We start from the raw sequence: 20,941 nt of genomic DNA on the forward strand, positions 1-20,941 counted from the left end.
AGCAGTAAAGAAGCAGTGCAAAAAAGATAAGCGAATTTGGTAGAAAGTAAGGCTAGTGAAGCTGAAGGATCAGGGTAAAGAAACAGTACAAGAACAGTCTACATGATGCTGAAACAGTTAACAGGATATAGATCAAAATTCAGAAGTGTCCCACTGAAAGAGAAAGAAGGAGAAATTTTGAAAACACAGGAGGAACAAGAAATTAGATGGGTGGAACACTTCAGAGAAGTGCTAAACCAACCAGAACCAATTACAAGACTGGAATTTAACCATGATAAACCATTAGTCCTAGATATAGATCTATCTGAGGTAAAAATCGAAGGAGTAAAAAAAGCATTGCAGAAGATGGCAAAACAACAAGGCACCTTATTTGGACGGCATTCATCCTGAGATGCTTAAATATGGAGGCGAAGACACGGAATCTCCTTTACCAAGGGTCCAGAATCATTTGGCCGATCACGTCAACAGGAATTTCTCCAAGAATCGTGACTAGTCTCTGAAGATCAGTTCACTGAGGACCATCTTCGCAGAATAGGGTACCTTGGCTATTGACCTGTTTGTAATGAGATAACAAGTGCTATCAGTTTTTCTTTCAAGTGCATCTCAGTCCAGGTTCCTTAACTGGTGCCTGCCACCTGAATTGGGGATTGGCACTGATGTATTCCTTTCTCCCGATCTCGGCTTATTCTCAAACTGAAGCTGCCTGAAGTTGGCCAAGACAAAATTGTTTATCCAGCCGCCTCAGTCTACCTGTTTGACATCCCATATCTCTTCCTCTTTATCCCAACCTACTAACTCTGCACCAGGGTCAAGTTTGATTTCCAACATTAAGTAATCTGCAGCTCGTGGCATGGTTAGATGAAGAGGAACAATGCTGTTTGGAAGCTGTTAAACAAGTGCTACTCAATTGTAGAAGTCCCTCCTTTAGCGCTACCTATTTGGCCAAGTGGAAACGGTTTTTGGATTGGTCATTGGCCTAGGGGAATCAACTGATGCTAGCCCACGTTCAGGGCATTTCAGAATATCTGTTACACCTTCAGTCTTCCGGTCTGTCTCTCAGCTCATTGAGGATCTACTTAGCAGTGATCTCGACGTTCCATATTATGATCCAAAGGAAGTCAATTTTCTCATACCCCACGGTAGTAAGGTATCTAAGGAATCATTTGTGTTTTTCCCCACCGGTGAAAGAAGCAGTTCCTTTGTGGGACCTTAATATTGTGCTGGCTGCCCTCGTGGATTCTCCGTTTGAGTCCCTGGCAACTTGTTCTCCCTCTCTCCTGCACCTGTCATGTTTTCACATCTGCAGGAAGAGTAAGTGAGCTGCAGGCTTTAATGGCAGACCCACCATTTACTCAGTTTTTCAAAGACTAGCTCGAGGGCTGCATTCTAAAATTTTGTATAAAGTGGTTTCACATTAACCAAATAATATGCTTACTGTATTCTTTCCTAAGCCACATTCAAGCACAGAAGAGCAGCACCTTCATTTGTTGGATGTGAAATGATGTGTGTCTTTTTATTTGGCGAGGACTAAACCATTTAGTAGTTCAACTTCTTTCTGTTTCCTATGCAGACAGGATGAAGGATCACGTGGTCACCACACAGACTATTTCCAGATAACTTCCTGTATTATGACAGCATAATGAGTAGTTCAGGCAACACCTTCACAAAGACTATGAGCTCATTCAACGAGAGCTCAAGTGACATCAATCGCATTTATCAATGATGTTTTGATATTGGACATTTGCACCTAGTCTCCTGTGTATATAATTTTACCAAATGCTATGCTATTATGGTTGCATCTACATCAGATGCAAACTTTGGGAAGGCAGTTCTGCAGTTGTTCTTTAAGTAGATTTTGAGCCTACTTCCCACTGATACAGCTTGTGAATCACCTGAGTGGAATACACGACTGAACCAATCAACGATGAAAAAATGGTTACCTACCTGGACGATAACTGTTTGAGAGATGGGTACAGATGTGTATTCCACGACTCACCCATGGTGCCTTCTGCATAAGAGTCTCATCTCTTGATGTTTGATGCGAAGGAACTGAGTGGGATTGGGGTGACACTGCCCTTTAAATAACCAGGAGAGGGGTTTAGGGACCAGAGACCATGAGTACCATCCCTACGGGTACTGCTAGGATGAGTTCTTTAGCTTTTGTGCACTGGGTGTGCACACACCTGAGTGGAATAAGTGTCTGCACCCACATCTCAAACAGCTACTATACGGTAGCTGTCTTTTCTTTAGTAGCAGAACTCTGAAACCAGAAACTTTTGACACTTTAACTTTTATGCACTGTACAGAGCATAGTATGTTAGGGCCCAGGTCAACGATGGGGGACTGTAAGTGCTATCATAGTGCAAATAATAAACTTCTCGTCATCAGAGGGTAACAATTTCTGTCTATTGTAGACTTTGGTTAGATTTATATTTGTAACCAAGGAGAGAAATTGCATGACCGAGCCATCGAGTCCTATGTTTCATGCTTTTTTCATGCCACGTTTTTACCATAAAAATACTAACTCTTTTTAATTAGCATATTATAGACTTCTGTTCTTCAAGATGTATGGTTCCTTTAAAGTATGTTATCATACTAGATCTAAGTTTTATGTGTTTCATTAAATTCCGAGAGCTTCATTGCAAATATAAAACAATGGATTTAAACCTTCCTTTGTACTGCAGCCAAAAATTTTTTTTTTCCCCCCTCACAGTCCTCTTCTCTCTACAGTGATCCTTCAGCAACTACTAAGACCTATAGGGTTAGTACGGTGTGAAAAAGCTTTTTGGCTAACTTTTGATATCTTAATAGTTTTTTGTTTCTTTAAATAATTACTCTTTTCTTTATAGGTGTCTCCTAGCGTAAACACGGGTTTGATAAGAAGTGCTAGTTTGGTTCGTATGAGTCCATTTGCATGGTTGCCCTAAACCTGCATTCAAATGTCTGTGGTTTGAGAGTACTGCATATGCATTCCTGCTGCATTTTAAAATAAAGCTAAAGCTTGCATGACTCAGATAATGTGAAATGTACAGGAATATAGAAGATGTTCTGAAAGGTGACTTCCACAGGATTTTTTAAAATTGTGGCTCAGTTCTTTATAAAGAGAGGGTAGAATGCAGGATGCTTTTTTCTACTTGTTTTTTACTTTAGAAATATCAGGGATATCAAATGTCATCTGTTCTGGTTTTGTTAGGGAGTGTTAGGGATGTTAATTGCCAACTCTACCCTCTTAATTTAAGGAGCAATGCTGTTGCTTTTTTAACAAAAGCTTTCTTTATCCAAAATGTTAATTAGTTATTGCAGTTAAGATATTGGTAAAAAAAGAAAATTTAAACCCTGATGATCTTTTTTTTTCCAGTAGGTTAACTTTGTTTTTGCTCTTTTGATATCACATTTCCTTAGTTCTCTAGTGATTTTTTTTCATCTTCTTGCCTATACAAAGAATGAAATTCCAGTTTTAAAAGTGACACACAACCCCTGTGGGGTTTTTTGTTTGTTTTTTTGTTTGTTTTTTTCTTTTTTTTTACTTTAAGAAAACCCCCTCAGGCCTCTAATTTTGTTTCCTTTGCTGGCCACCTTTAAATAACACACACCAAAAAAGTGTCTAAGTAATGTTACATTGGTGAGACAACTTGAAACTGCTCTACCTTGTGGTAACTTTTTTATTTGGCTTTTCAATTATTTATACAACACCTAGGACAAGCGGGCCATAAGCTTCTTTGAGAATTTGGGACAATAAAAAGAATAACTAAAAGTCTTTAATTTGTTCCCTAAGCCACTTGCTCTGCTTATGATACATGAGATCTTGTCCTGATTTTGGATGCACATTTACCTCTTCCAGCCATCACCTTGCAAAAAATACTAACATGATGATTTGACTGTGTGTTAATGCAGCTGGTGTACATTTAATCAGATTATTATACCATTGAGTTCAGAACAAAATGAGTCACTTTTAAACGTCACCTTAATCTTTCTCCCCATTCCTCCTCTGGCCAAAATATTAATAATTGATAATATAGACTAATTATTAGCTTGCAAAACACTATGAAATTCCAAAGACATAATTTTAAGATAAAGGAAAACAAAATTGCTGTGCATCAAATTATTTTTTCTTCAGTCATTTTAATGACTTAATGGCACACAATAAAAGATGACAAGTCCCAAATATGAAAGTCACTCTTCCTTCACTGTTTCCCTTGTTACTACCACACAACCTAAAAATTAGTTTGCTTTAAAACTTTGTCTCCTGTACTATCAAGCTCTTTTAAATGTCAGCACACATCTTAAGAGAAAAGCTCCTCTTCAGCACAATGTAAGCAGTATATGACCAGAACTCTGAAATTTTCCTTTTGTGATACAACCTCGCAGATCATCTGAGGATCAGAATCCTGTAAAAGTTGTTTAGAGAGTTAGGCGCACGGTTGCCAACTTTCATGTGGTAAATAAGCATGCCAACTTTCACAATAAGCCAAAAATCAAGCTAATCCCATTTCAAAACAAGGCTAAAACAAGCCAATCCCTAAGAACCCCAACACTCTGTGTGACTGACTAGCGTGCAGTCTGGGAGTGTGGTGGGCCCACTGTGCATGCAGTCTGGGAGTGTGGTGGGCCCACTGTGCACCCCTCACTCTCTGCCCTCCTTGCCCCTGCTTGCTGGGAGCCGATCAAAAAAAAGAAGCAACAAGTTACAACAAGCTGTAAGCCAAACAAGCAGCAAGCTACAAGCCAAAAACTAGCCAACAAGCAACTCTCACAAGCCAATTAAGCCAAAAACAAGCCCAATTTCTTTCTCCCTCCTCCCCTGCATGGGTTTGGCATGTTTGGTTAGGTGGTATGTGTGTATGTATTGATTTATGTTAAGTTTTATTTGCTTTTTTTTGTAAGGTAAGCCTGACACATTTTTGGGTGGATTCAATTAATATTTGAAGACTCTCAACTTTGATAGTTTCCCTTTAAATAATTTTCTATATTTTGGTAATAACTCACATGCTGAGTTCTTTTAGGGGTAAGTATTAAACCCTGAATATCAATATGATATTAAAGAATCTTAGCTCTGCATTATTATTAATTGGTTGACGACATACTGAGCCCCCCCTCCCACCCCAGCTTTGTCTGTACTTAAATTGCTGCAGCAGTGCTTCAGTGTAGACATTCACTGCAGCGAGAGGAGGGGTTCTCCTGGCACTGTAGATAAACCACCTCCCTGAGAGGCAGTAGCTAAATCAATGGAAGAATTCTTTCATCAGGCCTAGTTCTGCCTACATGGGCACTTAGGCTGGGTCTACCCTATAAATTTACATCAATATAACTACACCGTTCAAGGGTGTGAAAAATCCTCAGGTATTTCACCTCCATGAGTGGTGGCTATGTTGACAGGAGAAGCCCTCCCATTGACGTAGCATGGTCTGCACAGGGGGACAGGTCAATATAACTACATCTGAGTGATGTAGTACCCTGAACAACATAGTTATATCGACCTAACCCCCCATCCAGACAGCGCTCTTTACGGGAGCAGACACAAAATTCTCGTGAATTAATCATGAGAGTCATGATTTCTAAGAAAAAAAAATCCTGACATTTGCGAATTCTATCCACAGATCATGAGTCAGGATTACTTTTAGTTAGAAATCGCTGTAGTGGCTGGAGCTATGGCCTGCATGCTGACATTGTGGGGGGGGGAAAAGGCGGGGTTTTTTTTATTGATTGTGGGTTCTGAGCAGATGGGGTGAGTGCTGAACTGATGGCAGTGGGGATTGATGGGGTCAGTGCCTGAACTGATGGGATGGTGGTGCTGGGGGTGAGGGAACTGAACTGATGGGGAGCTGAATTGAGGGGAGGTTGAGGGGAGACAGAACTGATGAGTGACTAGAGGACAGGATTAATTGCTGGGCAGGAGATGGGCAGATGTGGGGGTGAGAGCCCCTGCAGCAAGGGCCAAAATCAGCTTCTCTAGTATATGTAGTGAGCAATACTAATTGTAACATGCACACACTCTGGGGATGGGCAGGAGGAGTTCAAAAATCAAGAGACTGACCTAAGAAACACGATGTAATCATCTTTAAAAATCTCGTGATTTTTGGGCGTCTGGCTCATGATTTTTGATCTCTTGAAGTTGTCATTACTGCGGGAGGGCTTCTTTTGTCAACATAGCTGCCGCTTCTTGTGGAGGTGGATTATCTACGCCAATGGGAAAAGCCTTCTTGTAGGCATAGGTAGCATCTTCACTGAAACGCTCATCTAGTTTTTGTTCAAGCTGAGTGAAATTCAAAAAGATAAACAGCATAAATAAAACTGAAAATGTAAAGTGTAATTTAAATGTTAATCTTTTGGTTAAACATAGTTAAGGTTTAAAATACTATTTAAAAATAGTTTTGTTTTTTTTTAAAAAATCTGACCCTTTTAACAGAATAGTCTGATTTCCTCTTAGAGAATTCCCTGTATGACGGGAGGAAGTGGTGACAAAAAGGAAATATAAGTTTGGCCCTACCCCCTTTCAAAAAGTACAGCCTTTGGTGGAAAATGCATGGAAACTGAATATCATAAGGGTGAAGTTTGATTGCACAGTAGTAGAATTATTATCTTGCATGACTTGAAGTTGTCACATTTTAATTATTTTGACACTAGTTATAAACAATGATCCATTCCCTTTGTTTCCCAGGCATCATTGTGTGGTAATGGATTATATAGCTCCTATAACTCTCACACTGTAAGTCTAATTAGCTTATTTTCTGAAAACGTTTACTAATGTAAAGATTAAAAATTATAAAATCTTTCTTCCTCATAACTTTTGTCTATAGCCATCTGAATACAGTTATTCTTCGAGAGCAAGTTCAGCTCGAAGTAGTCCTGTGGTGAGCCCTTTGCATGATTTTGTGGTATTTTTTTCTTGACTAATTCACAATAATCATCGTGAGCATTTGCACTGTAAGTCACTCTAGTGATAAATACATGAACTATAGATTTTTGTTCTGCTTCAGAAAAATTAAATCAGCTGTAAGAAAATTAACAAAAACGAGAACATTTTATCAAACAGTTCAACTGTAGAAGTTGCTGTACAAGGTTTTCCTTTTTAAAAAAAGGTTTAAAGTTGAAAATGGATGACACTTTTTTTTTTTTTTAAATCTTGAAAAAGAGTACATATAGAGAACTCCGTCACTGTTACCAGGTGTTACTTCAAAAAGTTCAGCTAGAAGCATGAAGACAGTGTTGCCAAATATAAACATTAGTATACTAGCTGGAGCAGGGCAGTGACGGCGTCATTACCATTTGTATTGAAAGGGACGTTTCATAAGGAAGAGAAGTGTGGCGTGGCTTGGTGCCTGCATATTGTATGAAGTAAGTATCTCAATTCTCCGGTTTACCCATATTAGAGATTGAGAGAGAGTTCCTATGCATCAGAAAGGAAATAGGCTGGTGACACCTGACAGTTGCAGGTAAACTGGTAGCTGTCTTCTCAGAGGAAAAATGGAAGAGTTTATTTCCAGTGAGAACATAAATATTTCTCTATGAACCATTACGACTTTCAGTGGTGTATTTGATATGTTACAGCTTGATGTGCCAGAACATAATCTGACATAATTTAGTACAGATTGGAATGAGATTGGGCTTGGTGCAGGAAGGTACAGTGTGTATTATCTGTTGCCTTTTGTAGATCACAGTTGTTAATATAAACAAATCCCTTGGCCTTTACAAAAATTACATCTAATATTTAACACTAAGGATTTCTTCCATAATTGGGGGTTGGAGAAGAGCTTCAGATTAAATCAGGTTTAAAACAGAGCCACTGGAAAAAGTACTACTAAAGGAAGTAGAACCAAGGGGAAGGGTGGAGAGAATCGTGTTCTTTGTTTCTTTGGTAGGTACTCAGATATTGTGGGGGGTGAGGGCCATATAAATAACCAGACAAATGGTTGTTGGATTAAAATATGTAAGAAATATTGTTGCCTTTTTATCATTAAGTGAGACTTTGCAGCTTTGTATTATGTATCTTTTTGGTCCAGCAGTGAAGATGTAGTTCTGAAACTGATGACATGACACTTGTTTTAGTGTCAGCCTTCTCTATGGAGGATTGAAGTTTCACTGTAGTTTCTAGCTAGAGAAAAGATGGGATTAGGAGGAGACAGAATTTGTTTGAAATAAAAACCATCTTCAATAGTGTCTAGAAGGCTGGAAAATATAGATCAAGTAAATCTATATTTTAATTTCAAGTTTACTACATTGTGATAGGTTTCAGAGTAACAGCCGTGTTAGTCTGTATTTGCAAAAAGAAAAGGAGTACTTGTGGCACCTTAGAGACTAACCAATTTATTTGACCATAAGCTCCGATGAAGTGAGCTGTAGCTCACGAAAGCTTATGCTCAAATAAATTGGTTAGTCTCTAAGGTGCCACAAGTACTCCTTTTCTTTTTACGTTGTGATAAACTTTTATAAAAATAAGTTACCTAAGGCATGTTGAATTCTTAGAACAATTGTGCAAAATTCTGCTCAGTGGACTTTCAAGAGCAAAACCAAAAGCAGAATTTGGTTAATGTTTATGGCATACAGACTGGGTGCCTATCAATTTGATTTTCTTGGAGAGTTTTTCTAAGTGTTAGTCTGTTCTATTTTATTTGCCCATGCACCCCCCAAAATTGTCCACTTACAACAACCGCAACAACCAAAAAACCCCACAAGTATGTCTCTGGCTAGCAAGACTTCCAATTCCTGGCAAAACAACTCTCATGGTGAAAGTCAAAAGTGACATGCAAAGGATTTGGGAGACAGAAAAGGATTTATATCCTTGTGTTGTTCTACAATATATAAAGCCAAAAGTCGAGTAGGTTTGTTTTGGCTTTTTAAAAAGTGTTTTTTCTGATTACTTTTAAAGTTAGAAATATTTAATTTCAAGTCTGACATCTTCTCTGATTTTGTTGGAGGACCTGCTGCTGTTTTCAGCATGTTTGTGTGATGCTCTTACCAGTCATCATTGGCACTTCCAGGGTAGACAACACCTACATTTCTAATTTTAAAATAAGGAAAACAGAAAAAATTTGGACCCTGTTTATACATCACAGAGAAGCAAAAAAAAGGCAGTAAGCTGAATTTTTTTTTTCTTGCAGGTCACCATAAAGATTGGATTAGACTTTAGCTTTCATTGTCCGCTTCATGTACTGTACCCATTTTGTTTGAGGTTGTTGGGAGAATAATGTGTTTATTAAATCCATAAAAGTGATTTTTTTGCATCCATTGATTTTGTTCTTTTTGAGAATTATCTGGTAGGTGAATGTAGAGTACATATCTAATAGTCCAGCCTTTTGACTTAATTGTACTCCTTTTCAAAAACCAGTTTTATGTTTTGCAGTTTTATTTGCCTACCTACAAGTCTTTCACTTTTCAAGCCAGTATGAAACTTCCATTTTCTTATTTTCAGATTTTGCTGTCCTTTAGAATTTAATGGTTACAAATCTAATTTCCTCTTCGAAGGCTTGTTCATGTCAGTTGCAGTCAGGTGTGTGCACATGTGCATGCCTGCCCAGCAGCCAGAAGATTTTTCCCCTAACAGTATCCATCGGGTCGGTCCCAGCGCCCCCTGGAGTGGCACCATCAAGGTGCTAAATATAGCGCCCTGCCCACACACCACCTCCTCAGTTCCTTCTTACCGCCAGTGACAGTTAGCTGGAACTTCCCCTTGCTCTTGTCATGACAAGCGCATTTGGCAATCTGTATATAGGTTTCAGAGTAACAGCCGTGTTAATCTGTATTCGCAAAAAGAAAAGGAGTACTTGTGGCACCTTAGAGACTAACCAATTCTCTAAGGTGCCAGTCTGTATATAGTTATTCATTAGTTTTTGTAATTAGTGTTTAAGTAGTTAGTAGGTACTTTACTTAGCTCTTAAGTTTTCTTTGGAGGGGTTTCCCCTCCAGCGCTGTCCCGGCACTAGGGCATGCTGTGGTCTCCTGGCTTCAAAGCCTGTGAAGTCTGCAGCAAGTGTATGCCCAGCAACGATCCTCACACTTCATGTTTGAAGTGTCTATGGGAGAGCCATCAGAAGGATAGCTGTAGGATCTGCACGGGGGGGTTCTCCCCAGGACACTGAAAGACAGAGATCAGCGCCTGAAGATCATACTAATGGAAGCGGCACTCCAGCCCCAGTCCAACCGACCTGGTACCGAGTACCTTCTCCTCAATACGCAGTGCCGCCGCACTGTATCAGTACAGAGATCGGTGCCAAGTAAAGACAAGGAGTCTTGGCACCGTCATGGCTCCACTTGTGGCTCACATACCACAGACAGGCACAGGTCTCAATTGCCGATGCCGCAGAAGAAGAGGAGGCCAGAGAGGGGTTGTTTTTCCCCTTCCCCACAACTAGACCCAAGGTGCCGGCCATTGTGAGACTCAAGTCAGGTCACACTACTTCGGCCCCACTGCCAGAGATGGTCACGTCAACTCCTGCCCCCGTGGAGGGGCGGGCAAGTCCGGACCATAGAATCATAGAATATCAGGGTTGGAAGGGACCTCAGGAGGTCATCTAATCCAACCCCCTGCTCAAAGCAGGACCAATCCCCAACTAAATCATCCCAGCCAGGGCTTTGTCAAGCCTGACCTTAAAAACCTCAAAGGAAGGAGATTCCACCACCTTCCTAGGGAATGCATTCCAGTGTTTCACCACCCTCCTAGTGAAAAAGCTTTTCCTAATATCCAACCTAAACCTCCCCCACTACAACTTGAGACCAATACTCCTCGTTCTGTCATCTGCTACCACTGAGAACAGTCGAGATCCATCCTCTTTGGAACCCCCTTTCAGGTAGTTGAAAGCACCTATCAAATCCCACCTCATTCTTCTCTTCCACAGACTTAACAATCCCAGTTCCCTCAGCCTCTCCTCATAAGTCATGTGTTCCAGTCCCCTAATCATTTTTGTTGCCCTCTGCTGGACTCATTCCAATTTTTCCACATCCTTCTTGTAGTGTGGGGCCCAAAACTGGACACAGTACTCCAGAGGAGGCCTCACCAATGTCGAATAGAGGGGAATGATCATGTCCCTCGATCTGCTGGCAATGCCCCTACTTAATACATCCCAAAATACCATTGGCCCTCTTGGCAACAAGGGCACACTGTTGACTCATATCCAGCTTCTCGTCCACCGTAACCCCTCGGTCCTTTTCTGCAGAACTGCTACATAGCCATTCGGTCCCTAGTCTGTAGCGGTGCATGGGATTCTTCCGTCCTAAGTGCAGGACTCTGCACTTGTCTTTGTTGAACCTCATAGGATTTCTTTTGGCCCAATCCTCCAATTTGTCTAGGTCCCTCTGTATCCTATCCCTACCCTCCAGCGTATCTACCTCTCCTCCCAGTTCAATGTCATCTGCAAACTTGCTGAGGGTGCAATCCACACCATCCTCCAGATCATTAATGAAGATATTGAACAAAACCGGCCTGAGGACCGATCCTTAGGGCGCTGCACTTGATACCGGCTGCCAACTAGATATGGAGCCATTGATCACTACCCCTTGAGCCCGACAATCTAGCCAGCTTTCTGTCCACCTTATAGTCCATTCATCCAGCCCATACTACTTTAACTTGCTTGCAAGAATATTGTGGGAGACTGTCAAAAGCTTTGCTAAAGTCAAGGAATAACACGTCCACTGCTTTTCCCCGTCATCCACAGAACCAGTTATCTCGTCATAGAAGGCAATTAGATTAGTCAGGCATGACTTGCCCTTGGTGAATCCATGCTGACTGTTCCTGATCATTTTCCTCTAAGTGCTTCAGAATTGATTCTTTGAGGACCTGCTCCATGATTTTTCCAGGGACTGAGGTGAGGCTGACTGGCCTGTAGTTCCCCAAATCTTCCTTCTCCTTTTTAAAAAAAATCCCCTTTTTTAAAGATGGGCACTAAATTAGCCTTTTTCCAGTCATTTGGGACCTCCCCCGATCACCATGAGTTTTCAAAGATAATGGCCAATGGCTCTGCAATCGCGTCCGCCAACTTCTTTAGCACTCTTGGATGCAGCGCATCCGGCCCCATGGACTTGTGCTCGTCCAGCTTTTCTAAATAGTCTCAAACCACTTCTTTCTCCACAGAGGGCTGGTCACCTCCTCCCCATGCTGTGTTGCCTAGTGCAGTAGTCTGGGAGCTGACCTTGTTCGTGAAGACAGAGGCAAAAAAAGCATTGAGTACATTAGCTTTTTCCACATCCTCTGTCACTAGGTTGCTTCCCTCATTTAGTAAGGGGCCCACACTTTCCTTGCCTTTCTTCTTGTTGCTCTTAACATCTCTTGGTAGCTGCAACTCCAGGTGTGATTTGGCCTTCCTGATTTCACTCCTGCATGCCTGAGCAATATTTTTATACTCATCCCTGGTCACTTATCCAATCTTCCACTTGTAAGCTTCTTTTTTGTGTTTAAAATCAGCAAGGATTTCACTGTTAAGGATTTCGCCTGCCATATTTACTATTCTTTCTACACATCGGGATGGTTTGTCTCTGTAACCTCAATAAGGATTCTTTAAAATACAGCCAGCTCTCCTGGACTCCTTTCCTCCTCATGTTATTCTCCCAGGGGATCCTGCCCATCAGTTCCCTGAGGGAGTCAAAGTCTGTTTTTCTGAAGTCCAGGGTCCGTATTCTGCTGCTCTCCTTTCTTCCTTTTGTCAGGTTCTTGAATGTGACCATTTCATGGTCACTGCCTCCCGGGTTCCCATCCACTTTTGCTTCCCCTACTAATTCTTCCCAGTTTGTGATCAGCAGATCAAGAAGAGCTCTGTCCCTAGTTGGTTCCTCCAGCATTTGCACCAGGAAATTTTCCCCTACAGTTTCCAAAAACTTCCTGGATTGTCTGTGCACCGCTGTATTGCTCTCCCAGCAGATATCAGGGTGATTGAAGTCTCCCATGAGAACCAGGGCCTGCAATCTTGTAACTTCGGTTAGTTGCCGGAAGAAAGCCTCGTCCACCTCATCCCCCTGGTTCGGTGGTCTATAGCAGACTCCCACCATGAGATCACCCTTGTTGCTCAAACTTCTAAACTTAATCTAGAGACTCTCTGGTTTTTCTACAGTTTCATATTGGAGCTCTGAGCAGTCATACTGCTGTCTAACATACAATGCAACTCCCCAACCTTTTCTGTCCTGCCTGTCCTTCCTGAACAGTTTATATCCATCCATGACAGTACTCCAGTCATGTGACTTATCCCACCAAGTCTCTGTTATTCCAATCACATCATAATCCTTGACTGTGCCAGGACTTCCAGTTCTCCCTGCTTGTTTCCCAGGCTTTTTGCACTTGTGTATAGGCACTTGAGATAACTCGCTGATCGTCCCTCTTTCTATGTATGAGGCAGGAGCCCTCCCCTCTCGCGCTCTCCTGCTCGTGCTTCCTCCCAGTATCCCACTTACCTGCTTACCTCAGGGCTTTGGTCTCCTTCCCCCGGTGAACCTAGTTTAAAGCCCTCCTCACTAGGTTAGCCAGCCTGCTTGTGAGGATGCTCTTCCCTCTCTTCATTAGGTGGAGCCCTTCTTGCTTGCCAAGGCTGAGCTGACAATGACATCTCCCGTTGACCCCGGAGGTGTTTGAGGCAGCTTGGGACCTGCTCCAGCTCATGGCACCATTCTTCCCGCCGAGACGAGATAGGTCACCAGCACCGGTTGCTCCCCTGGCACTGCCAAGGGGAAAACCTGCAATGATGTCCCAGTGGTCTCCAGTTCTGGTGCACCGCTCCCCGGCGCCAGAACAGGGTCAGCAGCCTTGTTGGTCCCGAGCCCTTGGTGTGGACCCTCTGTGCCTTAAAATACCACTCTTCCATGGTCCTCCTTTTCAGAGACCTCGGAGTCAGAGTTGGACTCCTATCGATCTCACAGGAGCAGAAGTAGATGGTCCAGGTCATCACGAGACCGGCACCCTTAGCCAGCATCATGGCCCGTGCAGTGGCAGCCCTTGGCACAGTGGCCCTTTCGGCGTCCCTGTGCCTTTCACCAAAGCCAAAGGTATGGTAGTGCCTCGGCCACTTTCGTACTCCCTCCGGCACAGTCAGCATCGATAGGGTCGGGGGTAGTTCCATCACTCCTTGATGCCACCATCCCAACCTCTTCAGCAGCCCCACTGGTATCAGCGCTGACGACCTCGGCACCGACAGCCCCGACACCATCGGTTCTGGCTTTGACAACTTCGGCACCGACAGCCTCAGCACTGACGTATACAGCTCCAGCACTGAGGGGCTCTGTACAGTTTGTTTTTGCTCCAGTCCAGGATCCCCAAGTGCCATGGGACCCCTTGGGCGTGGAGGGAAGAGAGCAGCCACTCCTTGTGGGGGTCTCTTCCTTTCCCTCTTCAGATGAAGCGCTGGCAGGCACTTCGGGAGCCCCAGCCCTGCAGGACAACAGGGTCCTACAGCAATTGCTGAAGAGGGATACCCTGAGCCTGGGCATTCAGGCAGAGGAGGTAGTGAAGGACGCAGATCCAATGGTGGATATCCTCATCTCCTCCAGACCGACACGTATTGCCCTATCCTTCATAAAGACAATTGCTGACACCATAAAAACCTTGTGGCAGACCCCAGCTTCATTGCCCCCTATGGCTAAGCGCAATGAAAGACGCTATTTTGTGCCATCCAGGGGCTACGAGCACTTGTATACCCATCCTTCACCAGATTGCCTGGTCATGGACGCTGCTAACCAATGTGAATGCCAGGGCTACCAAGTTCCCTCCCCAAAGAATTGGGAGGTGAAACGACTCAGCCGTTTTGGGAAAAAAGTCTACTCCACTGGTGGCTTGCAGCTCCGCATTTCTAATCAGCAGGCCATTGTCAGTAGCTACTGCTACAATACATGCGGGGCAATGGCAAAGTTCGTAGAGCTGCTGCCGCAGGACTCCCATGCCGAATTCTTGGCCCTGGTTGAGGAGGACAAGCTCATTTCTCGAGTTTCACTCTAGGCCACTCTGTATGGGGCTGATGCAGTCACTCGGGTGATGGCTACCAGGGTTGCCATGAGAAGGGGCTCCTGTCTCCAGGTCTCAGGTCTGCCATACGAGGTCCAGAAGGTGAGCAACAAACACTACCGGTTCAGTCCTCCCGTTTGGCCTATCAGCAGTGCCTCATGTGTTTACCAAGTGTATGGCAGTCGTGGCTGCATTCCTATGTAGGCGCCAGGTACAAGTGTTTCCTTACCTTGACAACTGGCTGATCAAGGGCTGGTCCAGGGCTCAAGTAGAGGCACAAGTCAACTTCATAAGAACGACGTTCAACTAACTGGGCCTTCTCCTGAACATGGGGAAATCGACTCTGTCTCCTGTATAGCGGATAGAGTTCATAGGGGAGGTACTAGACTCTGCACAGGCCAGGGCACACCTCCCAGAAGCGAGGTTTCTGGCCCTGGGTGACATCATTCAAAGTCTCAGGCAGTTTCTTACCATCACAGCAAGGAATTGCCTGAAACTTCTAGGACAGGATGGCCTCTTGTACTTATGTGGTGCAGCACACCACGCTCAGACTCCGTCCTCTCCAATCATGGCGAGCCTCAGTTTATTTGCCGACTCGGGACAGTTTGGACAGGGTCGTGACTCTGCCTCACCCAGTCCTCGACTCCCTCCAGTGGTAGCTGGACCAGCAGGTAGTGTGTACAGGGGTCCCCTTCACCGGTCCTCAGACATCCCACTTGCTAGTGATGGACGCATCAGCCTTGGGCTGGGGAGTACATCTAGGAGACCTCAGGACACAAGGCCTCTGGTTTTAGGTGGAACTCGCTCTCCACATCAATGTCAGAGAGCTGAGAGCGGTGCGCCTGGCATGCCAGACTTTCCGAGACCACGTGACAGGGAGATGTGTATCAGTTATGCCAGACAACACCACGGCGATGTTCTATGTCAACAAACAGGAGGGTGTATACTCTTCTCCACTGTGCCAGGAAGCCCTCATGCTGTGGGACTTCTGTGTAGCTCATTTGATACACCTGAAAGCATCATACCTCCTGAGAGTACAGAACAAGTTGGCAGACGGTCTCAGCAGGTTATTTCATGGCCACAAGTGGTCCCTATGCCTGGATGTCGCCAACTCCATCTTTCAACGGTGGGGTTTTCCCTAGATGTATATGTTTGCCACGCGATGCAACAGGAAGTTCCAACAGTTGCTCCTTCTTGAATCACAGCCCAGCCTCCATCGTTGATGCGTTCATCCTCCTATGGAGAGGCCATCTCCTCTACGCGTTCTCACCCATTCGTCTCATTCACAAGGTGCTTCTCAAGATACGAAGGGAAGAGGCTTCAGTATATTGACAGCACCAGCCTGGCCCCACCAACAATGGTACACATCTCTTGTGGAAATGTCTGTGGAAGCCCCAGTCACCTTGCCACTCCTCCCAGACTTAATATCTCGGGATCACTGCTGTCTCCAGCACCCGAACCTCGAGTCGTTACACCTCATGGCATGGAAGCTCCATGGCTGAACCCCCTGGAGCTCTTCTGTTTGGACCTCGTTAGACAAGTCCTCCATGGCAGTAGGAAACCCTCCATCAGGGCTACCTACTTTGCCAAGTGGAAGAGATTCTCAATCTGGTCGGCACAGCATCATTTATCCCCGACGCTCACCTTTATATCACTCATACTGGACTACCTTCTCCATCTCAAGCAGCAGGAACTGTCCATGTCATCAATAAGGGTTCACTTGGCGGCCATCTCTGCCTTCCATCTAGGCGCAGAGGGCCGGTCAGTCTTTGCCAGCCCTATGGTCAGCCATTTTCTGAAAGGTCTCAGCAGGTTATATCCACATGTTCGATATATCCGGCCCCAACCTGAGACCTCACTCTAGTCCTTTGGTTCGAAGGACAGACCCATCAATTTGGACTGGCAACTTGTTCTCTGCTCTATCTGTCATACACGGTAGTGTTTCTGGTAGTGATAACCTCAGCCAGGAGGGTGTCTGAGCTCAACGCCCTAATATCAGAGCCCCCTTACACCGAGTTCTATAAGGACAAGCTCAGGCCACATTCAGCTTTCCTCCTGAAGGTTGTCTCCCAATTTCATATCATCCAGGACATCTTTCTCCCAGTGTTCTATTGTGACAGATTTCTGTTACCAATCTGCCTGAGGCGTCAGGTGATCAGGCTGAGGCCACAGGATCATTTGGGCGGGAGATGACGAAACACACCAAGTATCTAAGTTTTAAAGCTTTATTGATAAAATAATGAAATAACAGCAGAGAGTGCTGGGGTGGGAGGGGTTCCCCACGTCACTCAGAGGAAGGAAGAAAGCGTTAGTGTCCCAAGCCCTAACCCACTTTCATATTCACATCTGCACTACCTGAGGCTGGCCAAGCCTGGGTGTAACGTAAGAAGAAGAGGGGGTGTGGGGTGGATGGGAGTTCTTGTCCCATGCACGGGTTGTCAGGGTCCGCTGTGATCTCTGAATTACTCCAGCTCTCAGGAGGGTTTTAAGCCCTGGGTTCCTTTTGGGAGTGTTCCATTCCGTGACCTCTGTTCCTGGTGCTCTTTGTGCCAGTCCAAACCAGCTTTCTGTGGTCATCTTTGCTTTCCCAAAACACAGCGGCTCCAGGGACATGAAGCTCTGCCCCCCTCCCCCCCCCCCCCCCCCCCCCGTCGTCATCTCGTCTGTGTTTTCCATCTCTGCAGTCCTGGTTTTCTCATGGCTGGCTGTGGCTGGGTGAGAGACAAACTTCTCGTCTATGTCAAACTTCCAGTCCATGACCTTGGACTGGAGCCAGTGTCTTATTGTCAGACGGAGCTTGCTAGCTGCATTGTTGAGTTAATCCTTTCTCAGCTCTTTCTCCTTCCCCCTTTGGCCTCTTGCAGCCTGCAAAAGAATCTCCCACACTCCACTCATGCCTTTGACCCTCCCCAAAATGCCTTGCGATGCTTGCAACAGCATTAGCAACCTGCAGTGCTGATCTGCCTTCCCCAGGGGAACCCCTGAGGTTATGACACTATCCTCAGCTGCACTTGAGCAGCAGGGAGCAGAGGCTTCGCTCATTGAATGTCCACAGAGCACTAGCCTTTTACAGTGAAAGAAAGAAGCCGTTTAGGAAGTCCGTTCAACTGTTTGTGGCCGTGGCAGACAGGACGAAGGGTCTTCCAGTCTCCTCCCAACGAGCTTCCTTGTGGATCATGTCCTACATCCGTGAATGGTATAAGCTGGCAGAGGTGCCTGCCCCTCTGCTCACAGTGCACTCCACTAAGGTGTAGGCTTCTTCAGCAGTGTTCCTGGCGCAAGTTCCGACTCACGGAATATGCAGTGTGATGACATAGTCCTCCATACATATTTCACTGCGCATTATGCAATTTACCCAACTGGCCAGAGATGATGCGGCCTTTGCTAGAGTTGTGCTCCAGTCAGCGGACAACTCTGACCCCGCCTCCTGAACTTAGCCTTGGGAGTCACCTGATTGGAATTGTCATGAACAAGTGCTTGAAGAAGAAAAAACGGTTACTCACCTTCTCATAACTGTTCTTCGAGATGTGTTGTTCATGTCCATTCCCATACCCTCCCTCCTACCTCTCTGTCGACATACCCAGCAAGAAGGAACTGAGGGGTGGCATGTCAGTAGGGTCCTATGTTGAGTGCCATGATGGCACCACTCCAGGGGGCGCCTGGACCAACCCAACGGATACTGCTAGGGGAAAAAAATCTTTCGGCTGCTTTGCACACGCACACACCTGATTAGAATGGACATGAACAACACATCTTGAAGAACAACAGTTACGAGAATGCGAGTAACTGTTTTTTCTTTAAATGTGTGTTTTTATGTAGAGTGTGCCTCATTCACTAACATTCTATGAATTACTTATTTCAAGATGGAAATTGTTTGGACTGCAGTCAATCAGCTGTAAATACATGCATTTTAATCTTTGTAGTTTACAGACAATGAAACAGGGAGTACCACATCCTCTAATCGTGCCATCCGAGGGCGGAGTGATAGCATGGTGAGCCGGGTTGCATGCAATTGTCTGATGCTATTGGTGGTATCTTAACTTTTTTTAAGATCCCTAATTGCTTTATTTACTATTAGCACATACTGTTCCACAGATATGAAGGGCTGCTTCTGAGAGAGGGAAAGTAGACACCCCTATTCACTTACAACTTGTGTGCACCCATTGGCCTGAGTTGCGTTTTCTTGAAATCCATTATATTACTTAGGCAGAGTTGTATGATATCTCTATATATGTCTTATAATGCAGCTCAAATGAGACAGTTGACCTTATTTGTACTGGGTGAATGTTTTTTTGAATTACTTTTTGAGCTAATTCAATTTTTAAGGAAATACAGTTATAGGCAGAACTGGTAGAGCCACTTATACTTGAGGTTGCCAAACATTACTTCCCATTATAAGACCCTGTTTTCAGTTGCTTATAACTTTGCCAAATTTTAACTTTTCTGGCTGAAATTTTCCATGCCAGATATCTGCATCTGGCTGAATATTTTTTTGAAAATTTCAGCAAAACTGGCTCAGTTGTTTCAGAGAATGATTAAGGAAAAACACATGGTTTTACCAGATTTAAAAAAAAAACAAAAAACATTTTCTTGAGAAGCTCTAGAACAGGGGCTGGCAAAATATGGTCTGTGGGCCGGATCCGGCCCGTCTAACATTTCTGTCCGGCCCACCATAACTAACATTTCTGTCTGGTCTCCTCTGCTGTCTCACAAGCTCTGAGTCCGGGCCACTAAAAGTCCTGCAGCGCAGCAGGGCACTCAGGAAGGCTGCCTGCCTGTTGTTGACCCCACACTGCTCCTGGAGGCGACTGGTTGTTGCTGGCACACCTCTGCGTGCTGCCCCCACCCCCTAGCATTTCCTCCTCATAGGCAGGAAACTGACCAATGGGAGCTACGGTAGTGGTGCTTGTGGGCACAGGCAGCACACAGAGACCCGCTGCTCCCCTCCCCTCAAGGGGCATGCAGAGACGTGCCAACAGCAGCCACTTCCGGGAGTGGCGTCGGGCCACAGCATGCAAGCAGCTTGCCTGAACCCTGCTGCGCAACCAGACAGGAGCCGCCTGTGGTAAGCGCCTCCCTGCCAGAGCCTACATCTCGCACCTCCTCCCACACCCCAATCCCCTGCCCCAGGTTAGAACCTCCTGCTGCACCCAGACTTCCTCCCAGACCCCGCACCCTCTTCTGCACCCTAACACTGCACCAGCCCAGAGCCCCCTCCTGCACCAAACTCCTGCCCAGAGCCCACACCCCCTCCATTAATATAGTAGAAATATGCGGCTTGTGACGACTTACCAAAATTCGTGGAGTGGCCCCCCTGCAAAAATTATTGCCCACCCCTGCTCTAGAACCTCCATGGTTTGGAGTAGGGATTTGAAATTTGGCAGGGGATAGCTTTTGTAACAGAAAAGTGTCTTTCTGTTCCTATGAATAGCCACCAAAATTTGGCCAAGTCATAATCCTTTGGAAAAAATCTCAGTTCACACGTGCTCAGTAGAGACTTGTTACAATGAGGCAGCTAAATTCTCAGGAGAGTCCATCTGTACTGAGCATGCTACAGCACAGGGCTGCAGGGAATGAGCAGGACTTTCAGTGCCACTGTTGCTCTCGCTGTTTTGGTGTGATGCTGGACACAGGAAGAGAAAGCAGGGAGACTGTCTCTCCTGTACTCTCAATGCTCATGCTGCTAAACCCGGGCAGCATGAAGGAAGAAGTGAGCCAACTTGAATATGGCGAAGGGACATGAATGAGAGCCACACCAGAGGAGATAAAGTAGATTGTGGTAACGAGCCTCAGAGTGGGACAAGACAGAGCTGGGTGCTGTGGAGACAGATTGGGCAAGGAGCTGAGATATGGGGAAGACTGGGACTTTTGGATGAGCCCCAATGGGGAGACTGGGACTGGCTGGACAAGGAGATTGGGAATCTGAGGGTGAGACTGAGATTGGATAAGGAGCCCAAGGTTTAGAGACTGGGACTCGATGGGTGAAGGTATTGGATGGTCTTTGAAACTCACTGGTAAAGTGTGTTC

The 20,941-nt window shown here is 44.9% G+C and overlaps 1 protein-coding gene across 3 annotated transcripts in view; it reads left to right on the forward strand.

The window, feature by feature from the left end:
* LRRFIP2 (LRR binding FLII interacting protein 2) overlaps positions 1-20,941 on the forward strand; it is a 137,861-nt gene that overhangs the window by 71,007 nt on the left and 45,913 nt on the right. Inside the window, exons 9-13 of one of the 3 annotated variants that reach the window (XM_077811068.1) lie at positions 2,714-2,761; positions 2,850-2,894; positions 6,659-6,706; positions 6,798-6,851; positions 18,838-18,906. The exons of the other annotated variants lie outside the window; for them this stretch is intronic. Coding sequence (XP_077667194.1) covers positions 2,714-2,761; positions 2,850-2,894; positions 6,659-6,706; positions 6,798-6,851; positions 18,838-18,906 — 264 coding nt within the window. The remainder of the gene's footprint in view (positions 1-2,713; positions 2,762-2,849; positions 2,895-6,658; positions 6,707-6,797; positions 6,852-18,837; positions 18,907-20,941) is intronic. 3 annotated transcript variants of the gene reach the window in all.

Source organism: Eretmochelys imbricata, chromosome 2 (assembly GCF_965152235.1).
Source record: "Eretmochelys imbricata isolate rEreImb1 chromosome 2, rEreImb1.hap1, whole genome shotgun sequence".
In the NCBI taxonomy this organism is placed as follows: Eukaryota; Metazoa; Chordata; order Testudines; family Cheloniidae; genus Eretmochelys; species Eretmochelys imbricata.